Raw genomic sequence first — 15,151 nt, 5'->3', positions numbered from 1 at the left:
CAGTTTTTTAAATGTATTAACACTTGTTTACACAGCCTACCACATGATCTACCAGAGACAATGTTCCATGTGCACTTGAGAGGAATGTATATTCTATTTTTATTGCACTGAGTGTTCTGTATGTGTCTGCTAATTCCATCAGTCTAGATTGTTGTGTGAGTCCTGTTTCCTTATTGATCTGTAGGTTGTTCTACTCATTATTTAAAGTTGAGTATTAAAGTTTCCTACTCTCATTTCATTACTCTGTACTTCTCTCTTCAACTCTGTCAAGATTTACTTCGTCTAGTCACACACCACTTAACAACATTATGATCAATGATGGAATGCACATATGGCAGTGGTCCCACAATATTATAAAGCCTAGGATCACAAAGCTGTCTTAATTTATATATATAAACACTGTAAATGTATGAACAGTAATGAACTATACAATTCAAATTATTTAAAATGGTAAATTTATCGTGTATTTTACCATAATTAAAATTTGTTTAAGGGCTGAGGATGTATCAGGATGTAGCTCAGTAGGAAAAGCACTTACCCAAAGATGCCCTACATTCAATCCCCAGCAACACAAAAAAATTGCATAATTAAAAACAACTGAACAATAAAAAGACAAGTAACCTAATTGAAAAATGGGTAAAGGATCTGAAGAGGTCTTTAAGCAAAAATGATAAACAATCTATAAGGAAACAAAAATAATCTCAACATCATTAATTATTAGGGAAATACAAATCAAAACAATGAGGTATCACTTAATACCCACTAGGATGACCACAATCAAAAAGTCCAATGATAACACATGTTGAAGAGTACATGGAAAAATCAGAATCCTCATACACTACTGTGGGAATGTAAATGGTACAGTCAATTTAGAAAACAATCTATAAGTTCCTCAAACATATGACCCAGCAATTCCACTTTAAATAACAGACCCAAATAAAGGAAACATAATGTCCACATAAAAATTCATACACAAGTGTTCATGTCAGCATTACTCATAAGAGCCAAAAGGTAAAAACTAAAGTCCACAAACTAACAAATGGATAAACAATGGAATACTATACAATTACGAAAATGAATGACATTCTAATACATGCTAAAATAGAGATGATACTTGAAAAATTAGGCTTAGTGAAAAAAGGCCAGCCAACAAGGACTACATATAATTTTATCCACTTATTGCCAGAATATGCAAATCTGTAGAAATAGAAAGTAGCTAGAGATTTCTAGGGATTGAGAAGAAAGGGAAATGAGTAATGACTGAGGATTAATATTAGGATTTCCTTTTAGGGTAAATAAACTGTAGACAGTGATGATGGTTACAAAACTTTGTGATAAAAACCAATGAATTATATACATTAAATGGGCAAATGATATGTGCCAGAGTTTGGAACTAGAATGTCATCTAGAGGACATTTCCCTTGTGATTAAAGGCTTAGTGCCCAGCATGGCACACTGGGAGGCAGTAGAAACTCTAACAGGAAGGACGTCAGCCCCTTTTCCTCTTTTTCTTTTTCACATCACAGGCATAAGGGGTACAGTTTTGCAACATGTTGCTGCCTTGTCACAGACCCAAAAGCCACAAGGCCAATAATGGATCAAGGACTGGAACCTTCGAAACTGTGAACCAAAATAAGCCTTCTCCTTGTATAATTTGGTTATCTCAGGTATCTATTCTGGTAACAGAAAGCTGACTAACACAACATGTTTTAGATCTCAATAAAGCTTTTACATTAAAACATGATCTAAAGACTATCTTGAGTTCCTCTGACAAAACTTTAAAACTACCAAAAAAAAAAAAAAAAAAAAAAAAAACCACCTACAGAAACTCTGACTAGCTAAACAAAGCCTTCTTTACAGTATACCAACACAATCTAAACGCTTATGTGGTAAACATCATAATGCCCAAGATCCACTCCAAAACTAATAAGGTGCTATGGTTTAGATGAGTGTCCCCCAAAGGTCCAAAGAAAAAGGCTTAGTCCCCAAGATGCTAGTATTGGCAGGAACATACTGTGGGCCTTTAAGAGGTGAAATGGAGTGGGAAGTTCTTGGATCACTGGACACGTATTTTTGTAAGGAGTTGTGGGACCCCCATCTTTTATCTTTTTCTTCCCCCCTCCGCCCCGCCCCCCCCGCCCCCCCCCCCCCGTGCCTCCTGGCTCAGGATGTGACTATTCACTCTGACTCATGCCTCTACCATCCAGCACCATCACCAGAGGACTTAACCTTGAACCTCTAACACTGTGATCTAAACAACCCATTTCTCTTTACTAAATTGGTTACCTCAGGTAATTCATGGTAGTGATGCAAAACTAATACAGAAACCAACAAGCCTGCAATAACCATGAAAATGTCACTACATATTCAGAAATAACATATATGATTAAAGTAAAAAAAAAAAGACATTGTGGGTTATGTCAGTAGAAAGGCACTTGCCTATGTGAAAGGCCCTGGGTTCAATCCCTAGAACAAAAGAAAAGAGAGAGAAGAAAAAGACAATAAAAGTAGCTACTATATCTCTGACCAATTTAGGGATGGGGTTCTTTTTTAAGACTAGCATGTAAGAACAAGAAAAGATAACAAAAAAGAATGAACATTTATTGAAACCAAAAATACATGAAATGGAAAATTCACCTGATGAAATACACAGTAGACTGGACACTGAGAAGGAAGGATTCATGAACATAAAGGCATAGCAATAAATTCCCAAAATAAATTTTTTTTAATTAAGAACAAAACAAAATAGGCATAGTGACTTATTAGTTTCTTTCAAAAGGCCTAAAATAAATGTAATATGAATCCCAGAGGAAAAAAACATATTTAAGGAAATTGTGGGAAAAAGTTTTCAAATTTGACAAAACCCAGATCAGATGCAAGAAATATGAGTAACCTGAAGCAGGCTAAGCACAGACAAGAACAGACCAACACAAGTTTGGAAAAGGCTTGGAAGACAGTGGAGTAGATAGAGGAGGTCGCTATCCAGGCTGCTCCATGGTGTGAGATCAGGAAGGCAGATAAAACAGCTTCTCAGTGAGGTGGGTAAGATGTTACTAGGATTTAATACTAGGCTCTCAGAAGACCCTGAGGACCCATAAGGTTAGATGTAATAATACAGAGAAGAAAGCTCACCACCACCTGCGGCTGCCAGAGCTGACCCACGTGGACAAGGCATGGAAAGGGAATAAGGGAACCCACAATTCAGGTGGCACCATGGCATGTCATGATACACAGAAATCAAAGATCCAGGTCACCGCTGGACTGATGCAGGGGGTATGCTGCACTGTAACCTGATGCAGGAAAGGTGCCCTGTGTCTCCCAGTTACCTATGGAGAGCAAGGCAAGATCCATCATGCCACCCCACTAAGCTGCCGGCGGCTGTGGGAGCCCATACCTGGGAATTCCAAGCTGGGCCCCAAAACAGGCCTGGGAGACACCCACCACATGACTCAGAGGTGTGACCAGGAGACCAGGAAGAAATCAGGTGTAGAAAGTGTTTTACGCAGGGGAATATGAATCTTAGAGACTTGAGAGAGCCTGGTTCCCTCCCTATGAATATGGTAGCTCTTCAACCAATGGTGCTAGGAAAACTGGAAATTCATATATAATAGAATGAAATTTAACCCTTACCTCTCACACTGCCCAACATTCAATTCAAAGTGGATCAAAGACCAAGATATTAGACCAGAGGCTCTGCACCTACTAGAAGAAAATGTAAGCCCAACTCTCCATCTTGTCCACTGAGGAACTGAATTCTTCAACAAGACTCCTAAGCTCAAGAAATAAAATCAAAAATCAATAAATGCGATGGTATCAAACTAAAAAGCTTGTCCACAGCAAAGGAAATGATCAAGAACAAAGAGAGAACCTACAGAATGGGGGAAAAAATCTTTGCCACCAACATCTCAGATAGGTGTTAATTTCAAGAATATACAATAAACTCAAAAAGCTTAATACCAAAAAGCAAAATAATAATAACCCAATCAATAAATAGGCAAAGGAACTAAACAGACAATTCCCAAGAAGAAATACAAGGCAAGGCGCAGAGGCAAATGCCTATTACCCTAGCCACTTGGGAGACTGAGACAGGAGGATCCAAGTTCAAGGGCAGCTCAAAAACTTAGTGAGAGCCTAAACAACTCAGTGAGACCCTGTCTCTAAATAAAATATAAAAATAAGCTGGGGACGTGGCTCAGAGATTAAGTGCCTCTGAGTTCTATCCCTAATATCAAAAAAAAGAAAGAAGAAAGGTTAACAAATACACGAAAAAATGTTTAACATCTCTAGTAATTAGAGAAATGCAAATTAAGCCTACGCTAAGATTTTATCTCACTCCGAAAAGAATTATCAAGATCACATGCCAGTCATGGTCACACACACCTGTAATTTCAGCAGCTCAGGAGGCTGAGACAGAGGATCTTTGAGTTCAAAACCAGCCTCAGCAACAGGGAGGCACTAAGCAACTCAGTGAGACCCTGTCTCTAAATAAAATACAAAAAAAAATAGGGCTGGTGATGTGGCTCAATGCTTTAGTGCCCTTGAGCTCAATCTCCAGTTCCCCCGCCCCTCCCCAAAAAAAAAAAGAATACAAGCAATAATAAATGTTGCCACATCATGTTTATAACAGCTCAATTCAGAATAGCTAAACTATGGAACCAACCTAAGTGCCCTTCAACAGATAAATGAATAAAGGAATTGTGGTATATATACACAATGAAGTATTACTCAGCCATAATGAAGAATGAAATTATGGCATTTGAAGGTGAATGGATGGAACTGGAGACTATATCATACTAAATGAAATAAGTCAATCTCAAAAAAAACAAAAGGCCAAATATTCTCTCTGATATGTGGATAATGGCTCACATTAAGTGCAGGGTTAGGGAGGAGGAGAGGATCATCGGATTAGACAAGGAATGTGAATAGGAAAGACAATAGAATAAATCAAGACATCACTTTCCCATGTTCATATATGAATACATGATCAGTGTAACTCCACACCATATACAATCACCCACACCATATACAATCACAAGAATGGGAAATTGTACTCCATTCATATATGATATGTCAAAATACATTCTATTGTTATTTATAACTAAAAAGAGCAAATTTTAAAACTGCAAAATATAAGTCAATAAAACAGCCAATTGAAAAAAAAAAATAAGAGGGGCTGGAGATGTGGCTCAAGCGGTAGCGCGCTCGCCTGGCATGCGTGCGGCCTGGGTTCGACCCTCAGCACCACATACAAACAAAGATGTTGTGTCCGCCGAATACTAAAAAATAAAAAAGGTCAAATGTTCTCTCTGAAATGTAGATGCCAACCTACAACAAGGGGTCGCAGGGATTACACAAAGGGAAATGAAGGGGAGATGAGAATGAGAAAGACAATAAAATGAATTGGACGTAACTGTCCTGTGTACATATAGGAATACCCCACAGTGAAAAGCACCATGTGTACAACCACAGACCTGGGTCCTAATTAGAATAGAATATATTCTCAGCTTGTATGTATACATCAAAATGGTTTCTACCATATGAATAACTAAAAAGAACAAATAAAGACTAAAAAAAAAAAAAAAGAATACCCCAACATACAATATTTAGGTTTTGAAGAGGTGACACAACTTTTTGATAGAAACTTCTTGAAAATCACAATAAAATCTCTCTTAAAAGCTAATAAACTTTGGGGCTGGGGATGTGGCTCAAGCGGTAGTGCGCTCGCCTGGCATGCGTGCAGCCCGGGTTCGATTCTCAGCACCACATATAGACAAAGATGTTGTGTCCGCCAAATACTAAAAAATAAATATTAAAATTCTCTCTCTCTCTCTCTCCAAAAAAAAAAAAAAAAGCTAATAAACTTTCACATCAAAATTCTAATTTTAGAAACTAAAAGGCTTCTCAGACTAAAGCTGGGAAAATTCACTAACAGTAAACCTCCACTATAAGAATCTTAAAGCTATTAAAGTGGAAGGAAAAAAAAGGCATGAGATGGTGGGTATGATTTGAATATGGTAGCATTTATCTCTTAAAGGTTCATATATTGAAATTTAATCCCCATTGTAAGGGTAGAAACTTGAATCCATGGCATCATACTGAAGAGGGGCAAAAGGGTCCCTCAGATTCTTTTATTGTTTTTTAATTTAACCTTTATTTTATTTATTTATTTTTATGTTTTGCTGAGGATCAAACCCAGTGCCTCACCTGTGCCACACAAGCACTCTACCACTGAGCCACATCTCCAGCTTCCCTAGATAAAATCTTTTATGGGGACACTAATTCCTTTCTTAAGACAGAAATGAAGCCCTTGTGAGTAAGGAACTTCTCAAAGGTTCTGCCTCTTAAGATGTATCACCTTGGGAGTTAGGTTTAAACATATGAATTTTGAGAAGACAAATATATTCAGACCGTAGTATTATGAAAAAAAGATGAACTTTGATCCTTACTATGCACCATACACAAAAATTCATTCAAAATGGATCATAAACTGAAAGATGAATGCTAAAATCATAAAACTCAAAAGAAAACATGAAAAAATATTTCCAGTATTGAAGTACTCAAATATTTTCATGTAGACAAAAAGTATTATAACAGAAGAAATCGACAACATGTAATTCATAAAAATCAAATGCTTTACTCTCCAACAGCTATATTAACAAAACAAAAAATCAACACACACACTCAGGAAAAATATGTGTAAATTTTGTGTATGATAAAAAGAGCTATTCTATAATACATAAGAAAAAAAATCTAAAAAAAAAACAAAACATACACTTCACAAGAGAAGATACACAAATAGGTAAAAAGTAATGAGAAAGATCTCCAGCATGTCAGTACATCTAGTAAGCAAAAGAATACAAATTAAGAACAGAATGAGGGCTGGGGATATGGCTCAAGTAGTAGCACGCTCACCTGGCATGCGTAAAGCCCTGGGTTTGATCCTCAGCACCACATAAAAATTAAAAAATAAAGATATTGTGTCCGGGCTGGGGACGTGGCTCAAGCGGTAGCGTGCTCGCCTGGCATGCGTGCGGCCCAGGTTCGATCCTCAGCACCACATACAAACAAAGGTGTTGTGTCCGCCAAAAACTAAAAAATAAATATTTTAAAAAAAAAGATATTGTGTCCACCTAAAGCTAAAAAATAAATATTAAAAAAAAAGAACAGAATGAGAGCAGGGGATGTAGTGCAGAGGTAGAGCACTAGCCTCACATGTGTGAGGCTTTGGGTTCAATACCCAGGACTACAAAGCATTTTCAAAATTGAAAGAAACACATACACATACACACACACACACACACACACACACATACACACACACAGAAAGTACTACACATTCACTCAAATGTCTAATATTACAAAGACTGACTATACCATGTATTAACAGATACAGATAGCAGGTACAAATCTCATACTCTGCTTGTGAGAATACTGGTGTTTTTTTAATTTGTTTTTTATTTTCTTTTCAGTGCTGAGAATTGAACCAGGGGTGTGTTACAAGCCCCATCTCTTTTGTATTCTGACGTAGGGCCTTGCTTAAGTTGTTGAAGCCTTGCAATCCTTCTATCTCAGCCTCCAAGGTGGCTGGTATTACAGGCATGTACCACTATGCCCAGAGATAATGTAAAATTATACAATCACCTTGGAAAATACTTTAGCAATTTTAGCTACCATGTTGCTTGGCAATTCCACTTTAAGATAATGACAGAAAAAACATGGTTAAGTCTTAAAAACATGCTGAAAAGAAACAAACTCACAGAAGCACATATTACATGATTCCATTTACATAAAACCTTAAGAAAAAAGTCTAAAATGAAAAAAAAAAAAGAACGATGGTTGCATGTTAACAACAATGGGAGAAGAATATGTCAGGCGAAAGAACTGACTGGAAAGAAACATAATGGAACTACCAGTAGTGATAGAAATATTCTATGTCTTGATTGTTGAAGTCTTTAACTTTTGTCAAAATTAACTAATTAACCTTTTTGTGGTGCTGGGGATGGAACCCAGGGCCTCGTACATACCAGGTTTTATCACTGAGCTACATCTTCATTCTTTTTATTTTATTTTGAGACAGGGTCTCCCTAAGTTGGCCATACTGGCCACAAACTTGCAATCCTCCAGCCTCAGTCTCCCAAGGAGTCAGGATTACAGGCATGTGCCACCATACCCAGCTGTACATGCTTTATATAACTGATAAGTGGAAGATCAACTCAAAGAAGTTGATTTTGTTTCCAAAAGAATATAGTAGACACTAAATTTCTCCTTCAAACCAAATTTAAGACTATTATATTAGCATAATAATAAGAAAAGATGCATTAAAGAAGGTAGGAAAAAAAGAGATGTCAGAATTATCACTCTCCCAACCCAGGAAGTAAAGCACTAGGGGTAAGGAGAAGGAATAAAGTATAAGCCTTAGATTTAGAACCCAGTACCAACTAGCCACCATGAAACACCGTGACAGGAAGAACTCCATGGCCCCTGATCTCAAGCTAATTCCCTGGAAGAGAGCCTCTGGACCCAGTGGCTAAGGAACTACCCAATCATCCCTCCACCAGTTAAGAGTAGTACAACCCAGAGAAAGACACCAACCTCTAGGGAAAAGGATAGGGAAATTAAGTGTAGAACTTTAGCTTGAAACTGGGTACTGGACTAGGGAAACCCAATGCCAAGCAGGTCCCAGTGGTTCCTGTCCCCAGGCCAGTGCTCACAGAAGAACCCTCTGAACCAGCCCTGGCAGAGATCCAGTGCCCAAATAGAATGGATTTCTATTCTGTCCAGTATCACCTCTGGCTGACTGCAATAGTCTTAGGCAATGAGTATACATAGTCACAAGCAGGCAATGGCAGGATGAGCCTTGGGCTTGCCCCTGAATTGTATTAGTCTCAGCAGACTGTGGGACAATTCAGTATTGCAGTACAGGACAACCCATCGCATCCTCCCCCAATTCCAGGCAATACAACACAATTACTGTCCACTTGAGGGAAAAAGAGGAAGACAATTGCACCGGAACCTAGAACCAGTCCCTCCACAGCAAAGTCCAGTGTGAGGCAAATTCCATGGAACCTGACCATGAGCCAGTGACTACGGACAAGGTGTCTGGACTACACCAGGCCCAGGCTGAGATATGAAAGAATAGACTACTCTTTATAGTCCTCCCTGAGTCCATACTAACTAATAGCCACTGCTTTGCAATAAGCATGAGATTGGGGCACCCTCTAATGCTGAAATAGTCACAACACATCAACAGTAGACTCAGAGTAAAAGTGAACTTAGAGCACCATCTAGTACTAGAATGACATCATTGGTCATAGGCTTGGAAAAAATAAACAACCTGCTTAGACTTTCTGGAAGAACAGGTAAAAAGTCACATTATGAAGACAAAAACAAATATCTAATTTTTCTATGACCAAATGTTATTGTATACCAACAAGCATCCAGAACTTTCAGGAAACCACGACCTCACCTATTGGACAAAATAAGGTACTAGAAACTGATCATAAAGCAATCAATAGGTATGAAGTCTAGGACAGAGAATAAAAATAGTTATTTTAAGGAACCTCAAGAAAATAGAGGGGCTGGGGTTGTAGCTCAGTGGTGGAGCACTAGCCAGGCACATGTGAGGCACTGGGTTTGATCCTCAGCACCACATAAAAATAAATAAAGTAAAGGTACTGTGTCCATTTACTGTATTTATATTTTTATATATACACACACACACACACACACACACACACACACACACACTATATATATATATATATATATATATATATATATATATACACTTTTTTTTTTTTTTTAAGGAAACAAGGCTGGGGTTATGCCTTGGTGATAGAGCACTTCCCCAGCAGGTGTGAGGCACTGGGTTCAATTCTCAGCACCACATAAAAATAAACAAATAAACAAAATAGAAATATTGTGCCTATCTACAAATAAAACAAATTTTTTTAAAACACTGAAGAACAACTCAGTACTTTATCAGAGAAAACTAAAAGAGAGATTAAAGTAATATTAAAAAATCATATCCTTTAGCTGAAAAGTACACTAAATGGAATAAAAAAGCAATACAAGACATCATAGCAGCATAAATCGAAAACACAGGGAAGAGTCTGTGGGCTTGAAGACAATCTATTTCAAAACACATAGGAAATAAAAAAAAGAATGGAGAGGAATAAAGAAAGCAAATATTCAAGTAATTTAAATTCAAGATGAACTTGCAAATGTCAAAGAAGTAGAAAGTTTATTTAAAGAAATAATAATGGGAATTGTCTCAAACCTAGAAAATGATATAGATATCCAAGTACAAGAATATCAAAGATTCAGGCTGGGGGTAGCTCAGTGGTAGAGCACTTGCCTATCACATGTGAGAAACTAGGTTCAATCCTCAGCACCATGTTTTAAAAAGTGAATTTTAAAAAAATATATCAAAGATTCAACTCGCGACTGGGGTTGTGGCTCAGCAGTAGAGTGTTTGCCTAGCACATGTGAGGTCCTGGGTTCGATCCTCAGCACCACATAAATATAAAAAAAATAAAATAAATGTATTGTGTCCAACTACAACTAAAAAAATAAATATTTTTAAAAGATTTAATATACTATATTAAAAATATAGTATATTAAAATACTCTATATTTTAATATTCTATATTTTAATATACTATTTAGTAATATTAAAATATTCTATATTTTAATATACTACTTAATATATTAAATATACTAAATATTGTATATTAAAATATACTGTAATCAAGCTCTCAAAGTTTAAATACAAAGAAGATTCTCAAAACATCAAGAGAAAAGAAACACGTAACATACAAGAGTACTGCAGTTCCTGAAATAGACTTCTCAACAAAAGTATAATAGGTCAGGAAAGAGTGGAATAAGATAGTCACAATGCAGAAGAAAAAAAAATGCCAACCAATAATACTGTATCAAGCAAAGCTACTCTTTAGACATGAAGAGGAGTTAAAGATATTCTCAAACAAAAACAGTGAATTTATCACCACCAGACCAGTCCTGCATGGAATACCAAAAAGGAGTTCTTCAAATCGAACACAAGATGCTTACAACGGAGAAGCAAACATCAGAAGGAATAAATCTCATGTAAGAGCAACTATAGACAAATTCAGAATGCTACTATTGCAAATTCTGTATGTAAACCATTTATATTTTTAGTACAAAATACGAAATCATTAAACAATAGCTACATTAACGTTTTAAGAGACAGGCAACATAAAAAAGACATAAAATGGGACATCACAAATTCAAAATATGGCCAGGTGTGATGGCACACACCTATAATCCCAGCAGCTCTAGAGGCTGAGGCAAGAGGATCGTGAGTTCACGATCTTTAACCAGCCTCAGCAATGGCAAGGTGCTAAGCAACTCAGTGAGATCCTGTCTCTAAATAAAATACAAAATAGGGCTGGGGATGTGATTCAGCGGTTGAGTGCCCCTGAGTTCAATCCCAAGTAACAAAACAAAAAATTTTAAAATATGAAGAGGAATAGCACAAGTATAGAACTTTTTATAAGTATTTAGTATTTTGTTTCTTTTCTTATCTTTACCATAAATGTTATCATTTCAAAATGGCTTGTAATAAATCAAAATGTGTTTTCTATAAGCCTCATAGTAATCACAAAGCAAAACTGCATAATAGACAATTCAAAACTAGTAAATAATGCAACAAAACCCACTGTTACAGAACATCATTTAGCTCCAGTGGAGGACTGCAAGAGAGGAGAGGGGAAAAAAGAACTACAACAACAACAAAAAAAAAAAAAAACTTTAGTAACTAAAAGGAAAAAAACAAGACTTAGTTATTTGCTGCTTTTAAGAAATTTACCTCAACTCTAAGGATATGTATAGACTAAAAGGGAAGAGATGGTAAAAGACATTCCATGGAAATAAAATCCAAAAGCTAAAGTGACATTATTGCAGGACTGGAAAAGGTGAAGACCCAAAAGCACAGGATGCAAAAGTGAAGACAGATAAGTGAGATAATATCAAACTGAGAAGCGTCTGTATGGCAAAGGAAATAATAAAAAGACAACCTACAGAATGGAAGAAAATATTTGCAAACTATACACAATTAGCATGGATTCATAGCCAGAATACATAAAGAACACGAAATAACTCAACAGTAAGAAAATAAACAATCCAATCGAAAAATCGACAACAGACCTAAACAGACACTTTCCAAAAGATATACAAATAAAAAAACTGATATATGAAAATGGTCTACACCACTAGTCATTGGGCAAATGCAAATTAGAACCACAATGAACTATCACCTTCATCCAGTAAGAATGGCTATAATCAAAAAGACAAAAGATATCAAGTATTGGTACAGATGTAGAGAAAAGGGAACCCTCACCCACACTGTTGGTAGAAATATAAATTAGTACAACCATTGTGGAAAACACTATAGCTTCCTGTAAAAATTAAAAATAAAACTATCATACAATCCAGCAATCCCACTCCTGGGTGTATATCCAAAGGAAATGAAATCAGTATGTCAAACAGACATCTGTTCTCCCATGTTTATTATATTAAAATTCATGAAATAGAAACAACTAAGTACCCCATTACTATATGAATGGAAAAAGAAAATACAATATAAATAACGGAATACTATTCAATTATTAAAGAAAAGATAAAGTTCTATCTTTTATGACAACATGGAGAAGACTGGAGGATATACATTAAGTGAAATTTGGCACAGAAAGACAATGTACTGCATAATCTCATTCATAAGTGAAATCTAAAGAAGATAATCTCTAAGATGTTGAGAGTTAAAATTATGATTGTCACAGGCTGGGGAGAATAGGGGAAGAAGGGATGGGGAAAGGTTGATCAACGGGTACTATGTGACAGGAAAAAGAAGTTCAGTGTGCTATTGAAAAGTAAGGTAACCACTATTAATGATAATGTACTATACATCTCAAAAAAGCTAGCAGAAAGGATTTTGAATGTTTTTATCAGAAAGAACTGAGAAGAGTTAGAGATATGTGTGTGTGTAAACACCACAAAATACCCCATAAATATGTATAATTGTGTCAGTTTTTGGTTTTTTTTTTTTAATGTCAGCATCGAAAGAAATGCAGCATTCAGTAAAACTGAAAACTTGAACTAGCAGTTTTTGCACAGTGCCCCACTAAGGTCAAACACACTGCATTTCTCTCAAAAATGCAAAGTACCCTGCTGACCCCCATGACTTCCCAATAGTAGTTCCATTTACCCTGACATATAGTTTGGTTCATTAAGGTAAATGTTCTCATGCATAATTCACCTTCAAATCAAGTCCATATAACAGCTGTTATGCAATGAACAGAAAGTGAAGTACCTTGTATCCCAGGCCTAACTGATAAATAGCAAAAATCTGAGCTGCATTAAGAGCATCACTGAAAAGGTAAACTGCAGTCATCTGACCACAGAAGACTCTGTTAGCATCTGCTGTCTCTGACGAGCCCAGGAAACATTTGTCAAATGTCTATGAAAGAAAACAGAGATTTTATTCAATGAAAAATTACATCCTCCAGGAATAACAAAACATATATTGGTATAAATGTTTTGTCTATTCTAAGCTATATCTGAATATAATAAAATAATTAATTTAGCATTTCATTTAATTCATTCCCCTCTTTCATGGAGATCAGAAAAGACACCATGGAAAAGAATACAACGTAAGTTTTCTGAAGTATAATAAATACAACTTTATGACAAAGAGGAAGGAAATGAGGAGTCAGAGAAACCATTATGGCTCTGAAGTTTCATAATTGGGCAGCCAAAGTCCAGACAGAAGAGCAGTCTTTGGCACAAGGAGGAAAATAATGAAACAGGTTTAAATTTATTGAATTGCCTCTTTTTTAAATTATTTATTAATTTGTTAATTGTAGTTGGGCACAATACCTTTATTTTATTTATCTATTTTTATGTGGTGCTGAGGATCAAACCCAGCACCTCACACGTGCTAGGCGAGCGCTCTACCGTTGAGCCACAATCCAAGCCCCTAAATTGGCCTTTTCTTTGTGAATGTTTTCATATTAAAAAAGAGAAATATTGGGCTGGGGATGTGGCTCAAGCGGTAACACGCTCGCCTGGCATGCGCAGGGCGCTAGGTTCAATCCTCAGTACCACATAAAAAAAATTAACAAATAAAGATGTTGTGTCCACCGAAAACTAAAAAATAAATATTAAAAAATTCTCTCTCTCTAAAAAAAAAGAGAAATATCATTAAAATTTATTGAGTACTCCTCCTTTACAAAGCACTCAGCTAATATTTATGAGCATTACTTCATTTAATCATCATAACAATCTTCTAGTATACATACTATTTTATGCCCATTTTGAGGTGGAAAAATACTAAGGTCAAGTAAGATCATACAATTGGGGCGGGGATTGTGTCTCAGTGGTACAGCACTTGCTATAGAATGTGTGAGGCACTAGGTTTGATCCTCAGCACTACATAAAAATAAATAAAATAAAGGCATTATGTCCATCTACAACTTAAAAAAAAAAGATCATAGAATCAATAAGTGACAGAGCTGGTATTTGAATCTAAGCCCGTGTGATATAACACCCTGAGCTCTTAAGGTTGCCGTTATGTAATATGTACATATGTATATAAAGGATACAAAAGGAGGAGAAAATGATAGAGACTATTGTGTTCATTTTCCTCAGGTTATATTTTTTAAGTTCCCTATTTAAAAAATGTTTTTAAGGACCAAATAAGAACATTTTGAATCTCATTCTAACCTATGAATCTCTTTTTTAATCCTGAAAACTCTATAACAGTTATAAGAGCAGCTATGAACTATATATAAAATTTATAGGCAAGTATCATCTACTTCATTTAAGAAAATGATCTAAACCTTGTAGTTAAGCTCCTATTTACTTTGATCAATGGATCACTGATCCAAACACTGTTAAGACATAGCCACTGCTACTCATAAACCCTTATCTATCTCTACTCTATCCAGAATAATTTTATAATAAAAACTGAGTAATATGTGACACATTAACAAGTTCTATTCTATAAGTAATTGGCCAAATTATGATTACAAAAATTCAAATTAAAATATTCCAAATTTTATATTCAAGTTTTAAAACTTCTTTTAGTTTGAATATTTCATCCTTTAAAAATAATT

General features: G+C 35.9%; 1 protein-coding gene across 6 annotated transcripts in view; it reads right to left on the bottom strand.

The window, feature by feature from the left end:
- Positions 1–15,151, bottom strand: part of Lrba (LPS responsive beige-like anchor protein) — a 719,595-nt gene that overhangs the window by 604,129 nt on the left and 100,315 nt on the right. For all 6 annotated transcript variants that reach the window (XM_076865289.2, XM_076865291.2, XM_076865292.2 and 3 more), the window contains exon 9: positions 13,348–13,494. In XM_076865289.2, coding sequence (XP_076721404.2) covers positions 13,348–13,494 — 147 coding nt within the window. The remainder of the gene's footprint in view (positions 1–13,347; positions 13,495–15,151) is intronic.

Source organism: Callospermophilus lateralis, chromosome 8 (assembly GCF_048772815.1).
Source record: "Callospermophilus lateralis isolate mCalLat2 chromosome 8, mCalLat2.hap1, whole genome shotgun sequence".
In the NCBI taxonomy this organism is placed as follows: domain Eukaryota; kingdom Metazoa; phylum Chordata; class Mammalia; order Rodentia; family Sciuridae; genus Callospermophilus; species Callospermophilus lateralis.
The sequence above is the reverse complement of the archived record's forward strand: the minus strand, read 5'-3'. Positions and strand labels throughout refer to the sequence as shown.